The following is a 20317-nucleotide window of genomic DNA, read 5'->3' as shown; positions in this document are numbered from 1 at the left end:
CAGGGTTCCTCCCAAAGAGTAACTTCTGAGAAATTTCAAGGGAGGCTACATGAGTTTCTATAAGGGGAGTGAACATTCACAGAGAGTTTCTTTTTGCATATCCCTGATTTCCATGTGCAAAGGAAGGGATAGTTGCACCCTTGGTTGGGTTTTCTTTCTTCTTTGAGTAATACTCAAGATGTTACAGTCAGTGCTCAGCACCAGATTCTGTAGGAAGGATAGGTACTAGGATACAGATTTTAACCCTTCTACCTGTTGTGGAGTGAGGAGGGGGCAGCGGAGGGAGTTGCTCCCCCCACCTTGCTAAAAGTGGTGATTCTCTTTATTGAGCAGGGGGAGAACAACGGGCCCGATCCATCCTCAGCACAGCATCCTTCCAGTGGCTGTTGCTGGCCTCTCTCTTATGATTCTTTTTAGATCATGAGCCCTTTGGGAAGAGGGAGCCATCTTTATTGTATGTATTTATTTGTGTTTGTTTGTTTGTTTGTTTATTTATTTATTCTGTCTCCCTGTAAACTGCTTTGGAAACGTTTGTTGAAAAGCATTATATAAATAGGAGGAGGAGGAGGAGGAGACGAGACATAATTAGTGGTAGAGCATCTGCTTTGCATGCAGAAGGTCCCAAGTTGAATTCCTGGCCTCTCCAGTTAAAAAGGGACTCAGAAAGCAGAGCTGGAAGAAACGTCTGCCCGAGTCTCTGGAAAGCTGCTGACAGAGTTGAAAATGCTAGGCTAGATACACCACCAGTTGGATTCAGTATAGCAGCTTCATGTGTGCGCGCAGAGTAGAATAAACTGACAGGCAATGGCTGTAAAGCTTACTTTCTGGTGCTGTGTGAGAGATTCCAGATTCAATGTGCATGGACAGTGCTGAGAGCTGTGATTCCACGTGCTGAGGACAATGTACATAGCATGTTTTTGCACAGGCAAGGTTGATGAATCAACAGTCATCATGTATGTGGAAGTAGTACATATATTCTGTCTTAACTTGTTAAAATGTTAATTTTGCTGTTGGTAGTTATCTGCTTGTTGGTTCTGATCAATGGCCGTAACACAGATAGATTACTTTATTACGGCCATTGATCAGAACCAACAAGCAGATAACTACCAACAGCAAAATTAACATTTTAACAAGTTAAGACAGAATATATGTACTACTCATCACCTTACAAATCTATATACTATGCACTAAACGTCCATACACTTAATTGAAATAGAAATGCTGTGCTGCTTAACGTTTTAGTTATAATTAATATCTTTGAATCAACGCTTGCCTGACCTTGTAGGCGGCAGCACAGAATTTAGCCACACTAAATGTTGTCGATGGATTCCGATCTGCAAGTAGAAAGGAGGTATAAAACTCAGCGGATCTGCCTAGCATATTCAGTAAAAGAGGGGCAATAAAAGTGATGGGAATATCCCGTTAGAATGGGCAATATAAAAGCACAAGTCAGTTTCAGTTTCCTCTGTGCCACATGGGCATTTTTGGTCTATAAGGCTATTTCCGATATCCTCCCTCAAGAACTGCACATTAAAGAGTGCCATCGAAAATGCTCTCCACTGGTCAAAGGTTGTCAGACTAGTGAGCTTAACTGGCTGGCTTAAGATAGCTCGAGAACCCACCAGGGCTGTTACTACTAGTGGCCATGCTCAAATCCTTCTGTTGTTACTAACTTGGATATGTTGCTACAGAATTTGTTTGGTATTGTCGTACCCCAAAGAGATGAAGAAATTAGGAGAAAACGCATATGGACCAAGTCTATCCTGCAAAAGCCTGCTCTGAGTGGACTGAAAGCTGTCAATCAGTGTGAGTGATGCCAGGCTGACTGGAAGAATATTCATTTTAACCAGAAATTAAAAAGAAGGATCCAGGCCCTGGCCTCTGCCTTAAACAGGCCTGCTTCGAGTCACAGTACAGCATTAGGTACACATCTTGCCCCCGAGAACACAGCCTGTAGAAATGTAGATTGCATCACTTCCAACTGAAGTGGCAGCCGGGATGAAATGACTGACCCCCTCTAGAATGGCGGGTGGGGAATGAAGATAGCCAGGGTGCTCCTTTAGGTGTTACCTGCTCAATCAGGGCCCTTGTCTTGACATATACATCACCCCTGGAGGATTAAGGCATCTCTGTATATACAAAAGCTAGATGCCAGCTTTCTGTCCCATTCCCACCACAATTCTGTCACATTCTTGTGTCACCAAGAAATAAGAGTCAATGCAGATGATGGAAGAAGACTGCACAGGGAGGGGCCGGTTGGAATCAGAAGGGGCAGGAAGCAGACTTAGCCCCCCATCACAACGATGTCTCAGAATGCCCTCCTTTGCATTCTTCCATAAAAGTGAAGGGTTGCCATTCACCAACCAGTAGGGTGTAGTGGTGAGAGCGTCAAACGACGACCAGGGAAACCAAAGTTCAGATCCCCACTCTGTTATAGCACTGGGTTGTTGTGAGGGTAAAAAGGGCACAGGGAGAACCACTGACTTGAGTTCCTCGGAGGAGGAAAATGTAATAATTTAATCCCCTGCCCCCCATTTGGGGAAATAAAGATGTGTTGCTTCGCTCAGGGACAGTGAGGGCAAAGACGATCCCTGATGCTGGCTGGCCTGTCCTCCTCCACACCCCCATGGCCCAACAGAACAACGGGCTTTCTGGCCATGATGGCTGTGGGCGCCTAATCTATTGTCCAGGGAGGTGTCAGCAGTATCAGTGAGCTGTGCATGGTGGGAAAAGCTCCCAAACTCACGAGTACAGCCCAGCAATCCTGCTGATTTTCAAGGGCAAAGCCATAAATATTAAATATGCTTCAAGATGAGCCCAATTAGGATGCTAATTAACACGGGAACAAATTTCTATCCTTATGAAAGGATGGCGGCTGGCAGGAGTTTGATCAGCAGATTAGATTAGATATGCAAAATAAAGTGCAAAATGGAGATTGCAAAGAGCTAATTAAAAAATAATGAATACGGCTGATGGGCACAGTCCACTCATTCATTATCCCATTTACGCACTCTGCTTCCTTTCAACGGGCCTCCAGCTTCCCAGTGGATTTTGCCCAACAAGTTGATCGTGTTAAATGGTTGGCTCTCCCGAGTGTTCGGCTGCCTGTGTGGCAGGCCGGCAGAGGCCAGGCTGAAAGTTGTTTACAGATGTGGCTCGGAGGAGTGCCCGAACGGTGCTTCTTACTCTTGGTCCTTTGCCCAGATTCAGCAGATGCAAATCTAATTAGGCCTAATTACACTTTCCAAAAAGCGATGCTAATCTGAGATGCAGTGTGCACCAACTTCAAAAAGTATTTTTATGCAATATGATTCAGCTGCTTTTTTCTCAAGCCACGAGGTCCTCAACTGCGCATTTCCAAACCATCTCACTTAATTAATGAAAAACTGTTCAGAAATTAAATGCATGTTCTCCCCAACTGTCCCCTCTTAACCAGAGATGGTCCCAGCTCCCTGGTAAACCAGAGTCCATGGTTTTTAGGCCCTCGATTGCCTTCTGAGCCTCTTCCCCTGGAATGGCTGTAATGTAAGAAAATGGGCCGGTCTGCAGGCAATACCCCAGAACAGCCCCCCTAACCCTAACCCTTCATACACCAATGTTTGAAGAGCCACTGTGCTATTGCTAAGGGCATGTCCACACTGTGCTCATCCAGGGCTCTGCGTACCCTGTTTATACGGATCCAGCCTCTTCATTTCACTTACTCAGGAGAATTTTGCCCGGGGTTGGTGACTGGGCAGGACAAACACCCTTTGGACAACCAAAGGACCATTTTATGTGCCTGCACTACCCAGGAGCACATTCCTTGCTCCCAGTAGTGGGTTACAAGCAAACCATGAGTTTGGGGTGCTCCTGTGTGGCCCAAAGTAAACCACAGAAGGAGGTCGTTCTCACAACTGGCCTGACCTGGGTAGGACAGTGCTAGCCCGGGCAGGGCTCCCAATCCTGCTGCTCCTCCCTCAGCCAGCCCTGTCTTCCAACTCAGGCTTATAGTGAGGTAGAGGCTAATAAAAAGGCTGTTGCTGCGGGGGATGATGGGAGTTGTGGTCCAAGATAATCTGGGGACCCAAGTTTGAGAACCCTGGGTATAAGGATCTATTTGTATGTGCCTTTCCTGCCACAAAAATGCCCTCCAAAAATAGGTTTGGAGATGTGCCTATGATCAAGCTCACAGTCCTGGGTGAAGCCATGCCCTTTAGTGCTAATCAGCCACAGAATACAGCCACAACTGCACGGTCTCAGGGTTGGCACTGCCGCCGCCGAAACGCCTGCCTCTTGGATTGTGCATCTCTTGAGATTAGTTGCCTTGGAACAGGCATTTTAAATCGCCCCACTGACACAGATATAGCATTGCCATGGTAATTAATGCTAACAGAGTGAGCGAGCAGGACATTTAAAACGGGAAAGCTTTGCTTCTCTCCTATTCGCTGATGGAGTGTTTTGGACTTCAGGCACTCTGGAAGGCAGCTGTTCTACTCAGGGTCTACGAGGATGGCACATTTCACAGCATTTCTAGAGTTTGTATTACGAAGGCTAAAGTACCCTTTGAGCTGCCCGCATGAAGATCTCAGGGACTTCATTTGGAAATGAGAATATGGATTGGGGAACAAGATTTGTCAGAAGCACTTGAATGCTATTCTAGTACACTCTTCTAGTACGCACGCGTGCGCCAAGACTCCACTCTACTCACTGCAGACGGCGGCAGACTGGGAGGACTCAGGCACGTGCGAGGCCGGAGAGAAGGGCTGACATGCTCTGTGTGGATACCAAACCCTTGAACAAGGAGAACATTGAAGCCATCGCCTCTCTGCTAGCTCAGAACAAGGAAGTCCGCCAGCCCGTGAAAGAGCTGAAGTACCGGCGAGCTCTGCGTATGGCTTTGGACATCCTGAATCGCTCCAAAGAAGATAGCCTTTCCAAAAGGAAAAGAGAGAAGCCAGCTGCCCACAAAGCAACCCAAGAGGGGCCTTTATCAATGGTCGTGGCTAGCCGCCAGCAGCTCTCTTCTGAAAAGGATACGCGGAAGAGGAAAAGAGAGGAAAAGGCTCCGGATGCACCTACATCATTGCAGGGTGCAGTCCAAGAAAAATGTGGCCAGTTCCCCAGGGACAAAACTGAAGGCTTTTCCAAACATAAACCCTCTGCATCTAAACTGAGACCCCTTTCAAGCCCCAGGGAGTTGAATGCACAAAGCTGTCACACTTCCAAAACCAAGATGCCAGGAGCAAACAGCGCTCAGCTCAAAAAGCTGCCCAAACCCAGCCCCACCAGAAAATTGCCACGTTTCTCAAAGAAGGCCGAGAGGTGCTGTTGGAATGAAGAATGGTCTGGTGGGAATACCAACTTCTCCTCACCTGCCTCTAAGCACTTGGCTAGGACAAGCACCCCAAACTCCCCTCTCTGCAACACCTGCACCAGGTTCATTCTGCCAGGGAAAAATTCAGGTGCAAAACCTGGGCTTAGGAAGAATCTGCTGGACTCCCTCGTTGAGTGTGGGTCAGCCAAGCTCCCAAAGAACAGACAGCCTTCCCCAAAGAAACGTAGGAAGGCCTCTGGCAGGAGATACACAGAGAACTCTCAAGGAACCCGCCTAAAACTGTGCAACGTGGCTCAGTCTCCCTCCCAAGGAAAGCAACTCAGGAGCTCTTCCAAGAACTCCAACTGTGGAGCTGCTCTCGATGAGCTAGTTTTGGAACCTCTGAAAGTGAACTGAAGCGGTCTTGTGAACACAGCCCAGAGCCTCCATTCCCATGACTTTGAAGATGGACAAGGGTTAGGACCCACCTCTGCACTGCCCTTGAGGCTTAGAGAGAGCTCACTCAGCTCAGTTTTCGGGGATGAAGATGACGACGAAGAACTTCCCAGTATCTTCCTGAATCAAGAGCCCTGTTCGATTGAAGCAGGGATGCTGGTTTGGTACAAGCTCTGGAGAAACCCATATTGGCCAGCAGTGGTGAAGAGGGTGGAGCAGAAAGCCAAGAGAGTGAGTGTGCTCCTGACAGAAACATTCCTGGCCGATGAGAAATTGAAGGGTTTCTGAGTCTCTCTGAGAAACCTCAAACACGTTGACTGTGAAGAGAAGCAGGTGCTCATAGATAAAGCTGGAGAGAACCACAGCCATGAAATTAACTGCTGCATTGGCTTGATAAAAGACTACAGAATCAAAGTAGGTCTCCACTCCTTCATGGGATCCTTCCTGGAGTATTCTGCCAGTGATATGAGCTACCCAGTGAGAAGAGGCCCAGTGGCAACTCTCCCAGATTGCCTTCCCCAGAATAGAGATGAACCTGAAAGGATCTCTCTCAGGGGCAACGCCCCCTAAGCCTGCTAAGAAGGTTCTCCCCGACCGGATGCGGGCGGCCAGCGACAAGGCCAACAAGAAGATTGTGAAGTTCATTGTGAAGGCCAAGAGGGCGGAGGAACACCTAAAGGCCATCCTAAAGAGCAAGCTGTCTCGGTGGCTGAAGCACTTCCTCAATGCCCCTCCTTACGTGACCTCCATCGAGACATACCTGGAGGATGAAAGCCAGCAGGACCTTGTGTTGAACTACTTGCACGAGCTCTACCAGAGAGACACTGCCAAGATGCTATGGCTGAGGAATGGAGACAGCATCAAATTCATCTTGGAAGTCCTCTTTCCAGAGGGAAAGAGAAATATTTGAAGAAGAAATCTTGGAAAAGAAGAAGCAGCAGCACCTGCAGGAGTCTTATCCAGAAGACGGCTTGTGAAGTTGGCCACAATAACGGCGTCTAAGTCAGCACAGACCTGGCATGTGTACAGAACAGAAATGGAAAGCAATTATTTTGTATAAAGAACTTCTATTTTTAAAATAGATATATATTTTTTAAAGCTTCAGTATAAATATATAACCTTCTCCCTGCTTAGCCTTTTCCTCTTCATCCCAGTTCCCTTTTGTACTGCATTTCTTGTGGGAGTAAAGACCTGCAGCTGCTGTTCCGCAAGAATCACCCCAGTGAAAATGGGCTTCGAAATCCCAGATCTGTGAGTCGGAGGCAGTGGTGGTTTGCAAGCACTTCTGTTTCCTAGGCTATCCTCCCCTATACTCCACCACCCCCACCAACTGGCCAAAAGGTTTAGTAGGTTTTTAATCAATCCCAGAAACATGCTGAACCTTTTTGTCTGGAAGTGAAAGCAGACTGAGTGTACGCATTGTGAACAGCAAACTATTTTTTAGCAACACCTTGGCAATGAGCCATTGTCTGTCTCTGGCCTTGCCGAATCCAATATCGCACTTCTTCAAACACTAGGCTGTTGATACATAGTGACTCTTGCCTCATTGAATTGCCTCATTTGCAAATCTCTTAACAGCCTGGGAGTAGAGAGGCGGCTTTTCCCACAGCAAGAAACAACTTCTTTCAGGCACATGTTGACCTCGAATCCTAAGATGTTTTAATCTTTGTATCTGTTTTTGTTTTGTTGTGAACCACCCAGAGACTTGCGTTTTGGGCGGTATATAAATGTTTTAAATAAATAAAATAGTAATCTTTATTTAGAGAGCTTATATCCCACCTTTAAATTTGACCAAATTCTCAAAACAACTTCCAAATAAAGACAAAAACTAGATATTAACATAAAACCAAAATACAAAATAAAATGATAAATAGCACAATGCAGCACAAAGCTTGCTTAAAAAAAATCACAGTTGCAATAAATCTCTAAAGTAGTAGGAACAATCAATCACAGTTTGCTAAAACAAAATAATTTTGATCTGTAGTCTAAAGCTTTAAAAGGTTGGCATGTTTTGTGCTGAAAAAGAAAAAGAAAACCAGAAGTCGGCATCAGGGTCAGCCAAACAGTGCAAAGAAAAACTGGATTCTGTGAACTGTATGAATTAATCAAATTAGCCCAACCTCACAGGCTCTGCATAATCTAGTCTATTCTATTAGTCATCAAAATGAAAAAGCTGTGGAGGAACCTCTGAAAACGTATTGGCATTATTCCGTCTATATTTATAAAGAACCTAAGATCACTAGGCACCGCAAATAAGAACTGCAAATAAAACAGGTCCTGCCTGCAAGCTTAAAGGTAAAGTCAGGACACACTTCAGAAGATGGGAAGCAGAAGGTCTGAATAGAGGAAGTGGAGGGTACAGAGAAAGGGAGTTGGGTGGAAGGACATTCCAACTGCATGTAGAGAAAGAAGAAAAGAGAGAGGGGCACAACTACAGAGATGATGGCACAGCGGGGAAGTGACTTGCCTAGAGTTGCTGGTTTGAATTCCCGCTGGTACATTTCCCAGACTATGGGAAACACCTATATCGGGCAGCAGTGATATAGGAAGATGCTGAAAGGCATCATCTCATACTGTGTGGGAGATGGCAATGGTAAACCCCTCCTGTATTCTTCCAAAGACAACCACAGGGCTCTGTGGGCACCAGGAGTCGACACCGACTCAACGGCACAACTTTACTTTACAAGCAGCTTAAAGTGGAGATGGAGAGAGGATGCTAGTGAAGAGAACTTTGCAAAGGGGTAATGTGGTCCAAGCAACAAGCACTGTTGCTGCAACAAGCAGTGCTAGTCACTGTACAATGATTTTTTTAAAAGGGGCTGGTGTTGCCCAGAGGCTTACATTGTTAAGAACACTGGCCCACAGTCCTGCACAGCTTTTTAAGGGTGGAGCAAGATTTACATTTATACCTGGTAAACATGGTTATGATCATCCTTACAGCAACCCTGTGAGTTAGGTTAGGCTGAGAGAGAAGTGACTGGCCAAGGGTCACCCAGCGGGTTTCATGGATGAATATGGATTTGAACGTGGGTCTCTCCGGTCTGAATCTAACACTCTAACCACTACACTGTGCTGGCTCAGCTGCCTTGCAGCCCAGCACATCGGGAGGGAGATGGCGAAGCGGTTTTCACTTCTCTCTGAAACCTGATGGTCAAACAGCCTGCAGGGACATGTTCCTGGCACTTGTGAGGAGGGGGAAGTGCTTTCCCTCATCTGTGAGGCAAGCCTGCAGCTCAGCTACTGTTCTGGCTCTGGGCAAGGGTGTTGTTCTGGTTGCCCAGCATATGGGCCACCATCTCTACTTGCTGTGATTTCGCCAGGCCCTGCATGCTTCCAAGGCCCTGCAATCATGACTGAAAATAAGGCAAACCTAGCTTCTCAACTGTGATGACCAAGGTGTCTCACTGCAGGATTTAAAAGAGCAGCTGCAACAATAATACGCAATGAAGCTGTTCTCACAGCCAAATGGGCTAGGCTGCAGGGAAGGCAGGATCTTACCTTCCTGCTCCCAGATGACCAGAGCCTCCTTTTGGCTCTGCAGCCCGTGTGCCCACATGAACGCCCCAGCAATGTTCTCCAGAGCTGAATTTGGGAGCTGGGGCCTCCAGCTAGCCCACAACGCATTTTGCAAACAGCAGAGAAGCATCCCACAGTCCTGGAGCAGCTCCGCTCTGCCCAGCCCTGCTGTCCTCATAACTCTTTGGGCACCATGGCTGCTGGCTCCTGGGAGCTCAAAATCACAGCCCAATCGGCCAGACACAACCAAATTCTGAGGTAGGGCAGTGGGGTATTTCTGTCCTACCTCAGCTTAGAACTGGGTTAAAAAGCTAGGCTGCCCACTTAGGCAGGAGCTGGGTAGGAGGGCGTCCTGCAGCTCCAGACCTTTAGCTTTGTACCCTGATTTCCCCTCTCCTACCCAGAAACAGCTGCTCATCAGAACAAGCTCAATCATGACTAAAATTAAGTTTTAAAAGCGAGCCAGAACAGTCGTAAACAAACAAAGAAAAAAACACACCCTGAAAACAGCAGCAAGATCAGAGAAGCAAATCCTCTTAAAATTCGGAGAGAACAGGAACACCTTTTAAGTGACATCTAAATGCTTCCAGAGAGGGGCTGGATTAATAGGCAGGGGGAGGGAGTACCATAAATGAGGTGCCACAATCAAAGAGGCCCTGTCTCTGCTTGCCACCTGCCTCATTTCAAAAGTCTTAAGAATGACACAAGAATAGTGAAAAAGTAATACATTCACAGACACTGGATTCTATAGCCAGTGCCACTGCCAGTGCTTGTTGGTGCTATCGGGATGGAGCAACATGCAATCCTGCTGGAAGCAACATGTATGTGTTCTGCAGGAATGTTGCAAAAATTATGTCAGTGTGTCAGCGCCACAGTGAGATACTGCATCCCAATTATTTTTCTGGGAGGAAATCAGGGAAAGACAATTCCAAAGATGTCAGAATAAGGGTGTAGGGCAGGTCGGGGCTGCACAACTGTTTTTAGACTACAACTCCCATCATCCCCAGGCACAGTGGCCAACGGTCAGGGATTGTGGGAATTGTAGTACAACATCTGCAGGAGATCCGAAGTTGTGCAGCCCTGGTCTAGGCTAAGGACATAAGAAGAACTTCATGAGGAACTTTTCAGAAATAAGACGAGAGTGTCAGATAATCTACTACAACTTTCAACAGAGTGTGAAAATGCAAGAAGAGCAGGGATAAGAGTATGATGGGAGAAAACCCAGGGCCCTCCAAAAGCATCCTCTGTGATATCTATATATACTAACTGCCAATCCAGGAGGCTGAGTGCCCATCAGGCTGGAAGCAAAATATGGGGCCACACCCATATACAGTAATCGTGCCTACAGACCCATGGGACTCCCTAGTATGCACAAGTAAATACACGTGTAGATCACAAGGAAAAGCAAATGTGACAACTAAAAAACAACAACCACTTATGAGGTCAGAGCATGCTTAGTGGCCCCCAGCAGCCATGGAATGTGGGAGGTGGCAGCTTAAAAAACAACACCCCATGAGCAGAACATCAGGATGGGGGTGAGTGGGAGGGAATTGGCCTGCTTGAGCTATTTGACAGAGGCACTAGGGTTGGGGAGATGCAGGTCCCACCTGACCAAGCTCTAATTCAGCAATCCCCCAAACGTGGCACATTAGTCATATTGGCTAATGTGCCACGTGGTAGTGAGGGGAATAACGAGCGGACATGGATGTGCTGCCAGGCAACTGGATTCTGCACCCCAATTCTAAAGGTTTCCATCTTGGCCAATCTTAGCTTCTCTCAATTAATGAGTGACTTCTCATGATTGCCGGCAAGTTGGTTAAAACATTAGGGAGAGTGAACCAGAGGTTCCCAGTGAGTGCAGGCTTCCATCGGACATGTCATGTGAAGCTGAAGATGTGGCTGTATACCGACTTCCACCTGAGATTCTACGAGCTTCTAGTAAGCTAACTGGGCAAAGAGGCACCTTTTACTGTGGTGATTCTCTTTATTTAGCAGGGGGACAGTAACTGGCCCTATCCACCCCCAGCATAGTACTTCCAGTGACTGTTGCTGGTGTCTATCTTATGTTTCTTTTTAGATTGTGAGGCCTTTGGGGACAGGGAGCCATCTTATTTGTTTGTTATTTTTCTGTGTAAACCGCCCTGAGCCATTTTTGGAAGGGTGGTATAGAAATCAAAATATTATTATTATTATTAGGTGAGCTACCAGCTGTACCCAATGTGACACCTAGGTGTGAAACTGAGCAGAGATTATTGGTAAAATCTTGAGCAGAAGACAGTAACTGGGCATGTTGGCAGCTTCACACAGCATGTCTGACAGGAGCACACGCTTGCCTGGAACCTCTGGTTCCCTTTCCCAGACTTTTTACTGACTTGCTGGTGATAATGAGAAGCTACCCAAAAAGACAAGAAGGACAGTGGACTCCGTGCCAATGGTGACTCATACCAAAAGCCATAAATGGTGACCAGGAGTTTAACTCTTACAGAAAAGAAAAGAAAAAAAATGGAATCCCGTTCCCAATTCCTATTATTGTTGAGTTTTCCCCCAAACAGGGTGCTAAACAATATACACCCAGAAAGGTTTCCTATCTATGGTTGTGTTTTGTTTTTATTCCCCACCCTGACAATTCCAGTACATCTCAGTCTCCATTCTTATTTTTCTAACAGCTTTGGGGCAACATTGTTTTGAAACCACATGAAGCTGAAGATGACACCCATCGTTTTAGGAAAAGTCTCATCAAACGCAAAACTCATGGAGTCCTGCAGAGGGATTTCCACAACTTCAATCAGCTCGCCTTCTTGGGGCTGGCCCCCTCCTTCACCAGTTTTCATCCCATCGGTTACCTCGGCATAAAACAACGTTTGCTTTGATCCCGTCACACCAACTCCAGCTCTTCAGGATGAGGGGAAAAGAGAAAGGAAAGGTCATTTAGTATGTGGATAACCATATCCCTCCAATTAGTAGCCACTGACAGATCGCTCCTCCATGAAGTGATCCAAACCCCTCTTAAAGCCATCCAGGTTGTTGGCTGTCACCACATCTTGTGGCAGAGAATTCCACAAGTTGATTATGCATTGTGTGAAAAAGTACCTCTGTTTGCTGGTCTTTTGTTGATCCAGTAGGAAAAATGGGTGGCACATGGAGACTAACTGCAGATGTTTTTATTATTACAAAAAAGCATGAGTGTTTGAGTTCCATTTAAGCATCAGATGAAGCAGGTCAATGTGCACAAAAGTGAATGCTTGTTGGTAAGAATAAAATTCCTACTGTTAGTCTTAAAGTGTCACCCATACTCCCCGCCCCCCCGATCATTTATTCAAGAAAAATTACCTATTTTATACAATCTATGAAACACAGGGCTGCTGCTGCTGCAGCAAATGAGAGCCCCATGTCCAGTTTCTGCACTTCCTTTCCGCAACATGTAGTACAAACTGTCCTCATGTTCTGTTGTAATTACAGGAGAAGCCAACAATGGGTGGCTTCACATGACAGCCAGCAAGTCAGTAAGCTGGGAACATGGGAACTGGGTGCACACATTTCTGGGGGGCATGATGTCTGAACCCATCCATGTACAGCTCCTGCACCAGATCCCTGACCGTCTTCCACGATTCTCTACCCTATTTCAAATGTAGGTTACAAGTGGATCTTGGGAATCCAGAACAAAAACTGGGCAGAGTTGGGTTCAGGCATTACACCCACCAGAAGCGCATGCTCCCAGTTCCCGACATGATCCAGGCTTACTGACGCCAGCAGTTGTGTGCCTAATGATATGGAGCAGGGAAAGGGAAATGCGCAGCAAATTATGTCAGCATAAGAACAACGCTGCTGGATCAGCCCCAAGGCCCATCTAGTCTAGCATCCTATTTCACACAGTGGCCCACCAGATGCAGCTGGAAGCCACAGGCAGTTGTAAGCATGCCCTCTCTCCTGCTGCTACTCTCCTGCAAGCGGTACTCAGAGGCATCCTGCCTTTGAGGCTGGAGGTGGCCCATATCCCTCCAATTAGTAGCCATTGACAGATTGCTCCTCCATGAAGTGAACCAAACCCCTCTTAAAGCCATCCAGGTTGTTGGCTGTCACCACATCTTGTGGCAGAGAATTCCACAAGTTGATTAGGCATTGTGTGAAAAAGTACCTCTGTTTGCTGGTCCTCAATTTCCTGGCAATCAATTTCATGTGATGACCCCTGGTTCTAGTGCTATGCGAGAGGGAGAAGAATTTCTCTCTATCCACTTTCTCCACACCATGCATGATTTTATAGACCTCTATCATGTCAGCAGATATGGCAAACTGTATTATGAAATGGAAAAAAGACTGCCGTTCTCTTATAAGCACGTAGCCTTGATGTTTCCAGTTCAAAATGCTGCTAATTAACCTGTTTGGTTCTGAATCACAGATATAATAAAGGAGATATATGATGCAACTGGTTTCCCCATCATATAGGTCTACCTATAGACCTGCTATACGTTATCTAACAATTCTACTTTACTTCTTCAAGCATTCAAAGTTTTGTACTTGTATTTAAAAGTTGATACTTGCCGATTGCTCTTAACAGTGCAAATCTCCAGTGAAATTAGGTCTACGAGTCCTGCTCATTAATAAAATGCAATTAGGTGAATGTATAATCTAGCATAGAGAGGCGGTATTGCACTGTTTGTGTGAGCAAATCCCAAATCACTGTGTTCTTTTGTTGTGCATTCTAAATCCATGAACACATACAATGGGTGAGCTGATGAGCAATTAAGGTAATTTCCCAAGGTAATTTCTTTGGACCTTTACACAGTTCTGAGGTTATAAATGACAGGTGCGGGGGTGGGGGTGGGGGTGGGGGTGAGAACACAGAAGTAATTGACACAAAATTATATTGCATTATACTATCCACAGACAGGTGTACTGGCAGGTGATCTCACTAATTATAAAGCATTTTAGTGTACTATGGCCATTAACCACAGCATGGTAAGCTTAAAATGGTATTTATTCATAGGTTACCATCTACAAGGCAGCATTACACAATATTAACTCTGCCAGGTACGTTCAATATACTGTATAACAGGAAAACACCACAGTAACCCTATCTGCAAAACTGAAACAAATGAAGTGAGGCACCAGCAGTGGATTTAATGTGCTCCTGAAATGCATTTTTAATTCGGATGCATTGGGCAAAGCACTCCTCAGACCACACAGGCCTAGCCAGACCCAAATGCCCCAGACACCCAGAAGCAAATACTCTTCTCTCCACTGGCATTTTATATCTGATGTGTTTATATTTCGCCTTCCCGCACCACTTCTCTGCTGCCAAAGTGACTCTCAAAGTGGGGCATGGTCCACAAAACGCGGCCATTGCAGCTTCCACTTCCCTGCTAGTCCTAACTTGTTTTCAGTGACCTGGAGAGAGGCTGAAGACTTATACAGCAAATACCCCAGCAAGGAGAGGGGAGCTCTTGCGCGCGGCGACTCTCCGATTCATATTCTCTTTTTGACAAAGGATAATACAGAATGGGGGGAAGTGAAGTAGGCTAAGCTCCAGTGATCATGGGAATAGCCTCCTAGTGTTTTACTCATCTAGTAGTTAATGGGGTTGTTCTCACGACCAGCCCTACCAGTGTTCTCTCTAATTTTTTCCCCATCTGTTTGCGGAATGAATTTTGTTCTGGGCAGCAGTATCAAGGCAGTGTGCGCGCACGTATATTCAGAGTGGGACTTTCCAGATTCAATCTGAGAGGGATCTAAAATCTGGGCAGACATAAAAAAAACTTGTGAGCGTGCGCACGCCTTAGAGGGAACACTGAGCCCTACCCAGGTAGGCCTGGTTGTGAGAAACGCCAGGATTGCTCCCGATCCTGGCTCTTCTCTGCCGGGTGGCCTGAGTTCTGTGTCTGGACTAAATGTGAGGTAGGAGGGTGCACGCACACCCTCCTACCCAACTCCCTCATCATGTGGGTGACCGGGCTACTGTCAGCTCCTCCCAGGTTGCTGGCAGTCATTTAAATCATTGAGGCCGGGGGAAAGAGTGACCCAATCTCAGGAATGTTCATGCTGCTTGTGCTGTGCACTGTGGGATTCCTGAAGGCCGTGCTTCAATCCCCCAGACTCCAGAATGCCGCACGACTCACCACAGCAGCAATTGTGTGGGTACACGAGCGGTGCAGTTCAGCAGCAATGAGCTGTCCTTGGGGGAAGGTAGGTAAGATCCTGCCTCCCCCTAAGCTCTCCAGCCCCACTAAAAATGGCCATGTGAATGACCTTAATGAATTATACCCATCTTTCTACAAAATGAGTTGCTTTTCTCTTAATCTACATGATCCCCACTGCACATTAAGGTCATCTGAGGAGGTCCGTCTCCAGTTACCACCGGTTCGTCTGCTGGCGACTCAGAGGCGGGCCTTCTCTGTAGCTGCTCTTGGGCTGTGGAATGCACTCCCTGCAGAAATCCATAATTCAAGATCATTACTGTCCTTCAGGAGAGCCCTTAAGACCTATCTGTTTGGCCTGGCCTTTCAGGGTTTTTAAATGATTGAAAAACTGTTTTAAATTGCTGCCCTGATTTTCCAGGGTGGTTTTTTTTTTTTAGCAGTTTGAATTGTTTAATTGGTTTTATTCTGTTTTGTTTTAATTGTTTTTTAAAAAAATTGTTTTTAACTGTAAACCACCCTGAGCCATCTTGGAAGGGCGGTATACAAATCTAATACATAAATAAATAAATACATAATAGTTGTGTATTCAGAGGCACTCAGGCCAGGGAGGCACAGAACATCAGCTCCCATAGAGACCAACACTGGCCTGTGAAGATGGTTGGGGCAGCCCCTCGCCCACCTCCCTGGGGGTACTGGAAGTCAAGCGTGCCCAGAGAAGAAAGCAAGAAAAGAAGCACCTGGGTCAGCTCCTGAAAAGACTGTCACCAGCCTGAGACAAGACTGCTTTTCAAGTTCGATGACATTTGTTTTTTTTCAGTGTTATAAAGTAAACCGCTTTGGGTGCCTTGGTCGAGGCAGAAACGCAGTATAAAAAATGCAAACCAAACCAAACCAAACTGTTTGTTCTCATTTATACCCTCAAGGAGTTTTGGTGAAGGGGAAAAGGTGGCTTGTTCCAGGCCCTGCAAGACTCCTCTGTGACCGTTTCTCTCATCTTCACCTGGTCTATCTGCTCCTCTGCTTCCTGACTCCCATCCCCTTAATGTGGAAAGTTGTGGTGTCTGAGGAAGTGCTGGATGATCCCCCACCTGGGTGGCACTATCCATGATCCACTGGCTCTCCGACATTTCAGGCAGAAGTCTCTCCCAGCACTACCTAGCAATGCCAGAGATTGAACTGGGGACCTTCTGCATGCAAGCATGCAGATGCTCTTTTCAATGAGCTGTGGCCCAAGGGAAATATCTTACTGTGCTCACCCATCCAAAATGCAAACCAAGGTGAACCCAGCTTAGGAAAGGGGACATGCTAAGGGGACTCATGCTTGCTACAGCAAGGCCAACTCTCCACCCCCAGCTCTCTTTCCAGGTGATTGCACTTCTGAAAAGATATACATGCATGCAGAAGCACCTTGGTTCCAGTCTTGGCATCTCCAGTTAAAAGAATTCAAGTACCATGGTGGGGGGAACTTCAGGCCTTGGATTTATGCTCCTGACTGAAGCAGGCTGTACTAGGCTAGATGGACCAACACAGACTAACTCAGTGGGCAGGTTCAGACGGCCAGCTGCAGGTAAGCAGGAAGGAAGAGGTGAACATGAGTTCCACCACTTGCTGGTACTTCCACCACATTCTGAGTGGCTGGTACTTCCCACTCGTCTGAGCCCACCAGTGTTGGATGGAGAATGTCGAGTTCCCTCCACCTTCTGACATTCTCCACCCAACTGCAAATGTTGGTTATGACTGTTGGGAGGCGGAGGGGACCGAATACTGGTGGGTTCAGACCACATGGAAAGTGACAGAAGTACTGGAGAGTGGTGGGAGAGGGCCCTCGGAACAGACTGCCACTTACCTCCTGGAGCAGGTTGTCTGAACTTGCCCAGTATATGCTTCTGCTGGAGTCTCCATGAAACTGGAACGGTCCCAGTACTGACCCTCTTTCACTATCCCAATCATCTTGTCCCACTCTGTTCAGTGAAGCTTATTCCCAAATAAGTGTGCCTAGGATTGTAGCTTTTGTCTCCCATTGAAGAAAACACCTTTTCATCTCACAATACAGCCCTCTAATCTGGCTCCAAGGAGCAGCAGAAGCCACCTCCTCTCTTCCACTCCCCCTCCCCCCAGCAAGAGCTCCTTAATCCAGCAGGAAACAGCATTTGCCAGGATTGACAGCTGTGGATTTGCATTTAATTCCCAGGTTTCCACCCACCTCCTCCTTTTTTCTTCTCTTTTTAATTTTTTAAAAAAGCATATCAATGTCCATTTCAATAGAGCTGTCAAGAGGAAAAGCGAAGAAAGTTTTGTTTTCTTTTAAAGTCACCACTTTCCACACATTTCGTCAAGCGTTTCCAAGGATAAGAGCAGATGCTTTTTTCACAAGGCTACAATCTGGGGAGGCAGAAGGCTGCAAGCACATTTTCATTTTAGATTATTTAATTCTTGACATTTTCTTAATTCCAAATACTAGACACATACTATACACACACAGTTGGCTTCTCTTCTTATTTCTGACTGAAATTCAATTTTAAAAAATCCTTGAAAAAGACTGTATCATCATTAAAGCAGGAATGCTGGGATAACAAAATGTTTCCCAAAATGCACTTTTGTTTGGGAACCACCATACAGTGCCCCAAGTGCTACAAAACCACCTACTCCAGTATTTCCCAAAATATGTGCTGCGATAAACTTTCTTTAAAAACAAAACAAAACCCTAAGTCTCTGTGAGATTCATGTATGCATCCATACGGGGAAGATGCTTGCCTGTCTCTGCATGATTCACTTCCCCAGTCTTGCCTCTTTCTAATCAGCCCCTGCAGGGAGTAGGTACTACAACCATTTCTCTGCATCTACGAGACTGGAGCGCTCAGTCACTCCCGATGCAGAGGTCCTGCAGATTTACTTGCCCTCAAAGGAGCCCAATGAGCCATGCGAAAAAGCAGAAGTGGTGGTTCTTCTTACACTCTTTAGATCAGGGATTCTCAACGTTGGGTCCCCAGATGTTATTGGACTTCAACTCCCGTAATCCCCAACCAAAGGCCACTGGGGCTGGGGATTATGGGAGCTGAAGTCCAATAACATCTGGAGACCCAATGTTGAGAATCTCTGCTTTAGATCACCCCCGAGATAAGAGTTTATTCCATTTTAATTGAGAAAAAGGGGGGGGGGGTCTTAGCTACCACAAGTTTAGAACACGGGAAGCTGCCTTATACCAAATCAGACCTTCAGTCCATCTGGTTTGGTGTTATCTACTCTGACTGGCTGTGGCTCTCCAAGGTTGCAGACCAGATTATTTCTCAGCCCTTCCTGGAGGTGCCAGAGATTGAGCCTGGGACCTTCTGCATGAAAGCAGATGCCCTACCACTAAGCTACGGCACCACCCCCAGTCTGGGAAGAGGTGCTCCATTCATAAAGTCATCTCCTGCAGAGTCCCGTTCAGACAGAACTGGAATCTGCTGAGCATCCTGCTCCATTAAATGATGAATCACCAGCTGACACCTGGACCAATGCTGTGCTGGTGCTGTGGGGAGGGTGCTTTTTGCTGCTCTCTCCTGCTTCGTAAGCCCACTGTGCCTCCTGAAAGGATGTCCCTGTGGCTGCCTCAGAACTGTAATTTGCCAAAGAACAAAGCTGGGAACCCTCAGGAAATGCTACGAGGCTTCTTCCTGCCACCACTTGGCTTACATATACTAATGTTGCACATGCCTAAACATGTTTTTCATGTGCAAGAGGGGAGGGTCAATTTTTGCTGATTCCTCCTTCCCTCTGTTTCCCAGTGCCTCCTAAGAATATGTCCCTGAACGTTACTCAACCCTCAAGGATGTTCTCCTCAAGGGGAATCAGTGAAAATCATCCTCTGCCAGTGCACATACGTTGCAGTTTTATCTTGCCCTACATTGTCCTAATACTGTTCTTTGAATGTGTTCCAGGATTTTGGCTGGGACAAGTGTCTTTGTACAGCTTTTTAAACCCATGAAAAGGAAGCGGTTCTGAGAAAGGATGGGACCATTAGGAGTCTTCTGGGCTAACTGTGCACAGAGGTGTTCTTTCTCACGTGCAACACGCCCTCTGCCCCCACAAAACACTTATCAGTGACCTAATGATGACAGGTGAAGGCTTTTGTTTTTAGGCTATTGTTCAGGTTATGCAAACGCTTTTATTGCTTCCCTCTGCTTTTTATTTGTTTTGTTTTATGGTGGCTGTTGACTGAACTGGGTTTATGGTGGTTATTGACTGACCAGAAAGCGGTTATAGCTCAGTGGCATAGCACCTGGCTTGCATGTGGAAACTGAAGGGCTCCATCCCTGGCATCTCCATATGCACAAACTCCACAGACTGCATGAAAAACCGATCGTCACTGAACAGTCTCCAAGGTACCTAAAGTGGGGTGGAGCATAGGGATGTGTACATAACTGGCGAAGCCCGGTTCAATGGTGGGATGGGTGGGTTAGCTTTAATGATCAGGGAGGGTGCTCTTACACCCACCCACCCCGGCCTCATTTTCCCCGCTGGCACTGTGTTTAAAAACGTAAAAAAGCATACCTCCTTGCTGCTCTGGTGTGCATCGGACCAGAAGTGCCTGGAGCATGCGTGCAATGGTACCGTTTTAAAACATAGTGCCGCCAGGGAAACGGGGCAGGGGTAAGAACACCCTCCCTGGTCCTTAAAGGTAAACTCACCCCCCCCCCGGGCCAAACCGGTTCGGAGGTCTGTAAAAAGGCCTCTAAACCGGTTTGTGCACATTCCCAGTGAAGCACAGACAACCCCCCTTTCTTCCACTTTTCCTCTTTTTAGCTCTGCTTGCAGCGGCCATTCCCACCAATTCATGGCCTGCCACTCGAATACAGGATTGGACAAGTTGTGACCCACAGCCTGCTGGCCATGCACAACTGAGTCTTTGGCGGATCACTGAGGCTAATAAACCTCT

At 46.6% G+C, this 20317-nt stretch overlaps 2 protein-coding genes across 2 annotated transcripts in view; one reads left to right on the top strand and one right to left on the bottom strand.

Annotated features, from left to right (window-relative positions):
- Positions 1–1049: 1049 nt before the first annotated feature.
- The window catches only part of NUDT14 (nudix hydrolase 14), a 92320-nt gene continuing 73052 nt past the window's right edge, over positions 1050–20317 (bottom strand). The window contains exon 5 of the mRNA XM_053283940.1: positions 1050–12157. Within this exon, the coding sequence (XP_053139915.1) occupies positions 11917–12157 (241 nt within the window). The 3' untranslated portion in view covers positions 1050–11916. The remainder of the gene's footprint in view (positions 12158–20317) is intronic.
- LOC128339912 (PWWP domain-containing DNA repair factor 3A-like) lies at positions 4719–6735 on the top strand. The gene is given in 3 exon segments (XM_053284447.1): positions 4719–5069; positions 5730–6291; positions 6293–6735. Coding segments are annotated over 3 exon segments (1251 nt in total). The 5' UTR covers positions 4719–4747; the 3' UTR covers positions 6660–6735.

Source organism: Hemicordylus capensis, chromosome 1 (genome assembly GCF_027244095.1).
Source record: "Hemicordylus capensis ecotype Gifberg chromosome 1, rHemCap1.1.pri, whole genome shotgun sequence".
NCBI lineage: Eukaryota > Metazoa > Chordata > Lepidosauria > Squamata > Cordylidae > Hemicordylus > Hemicordylus capensis.
This window is presented reverse-complemented; position numbering and strand designations above follow the sequence as displayed.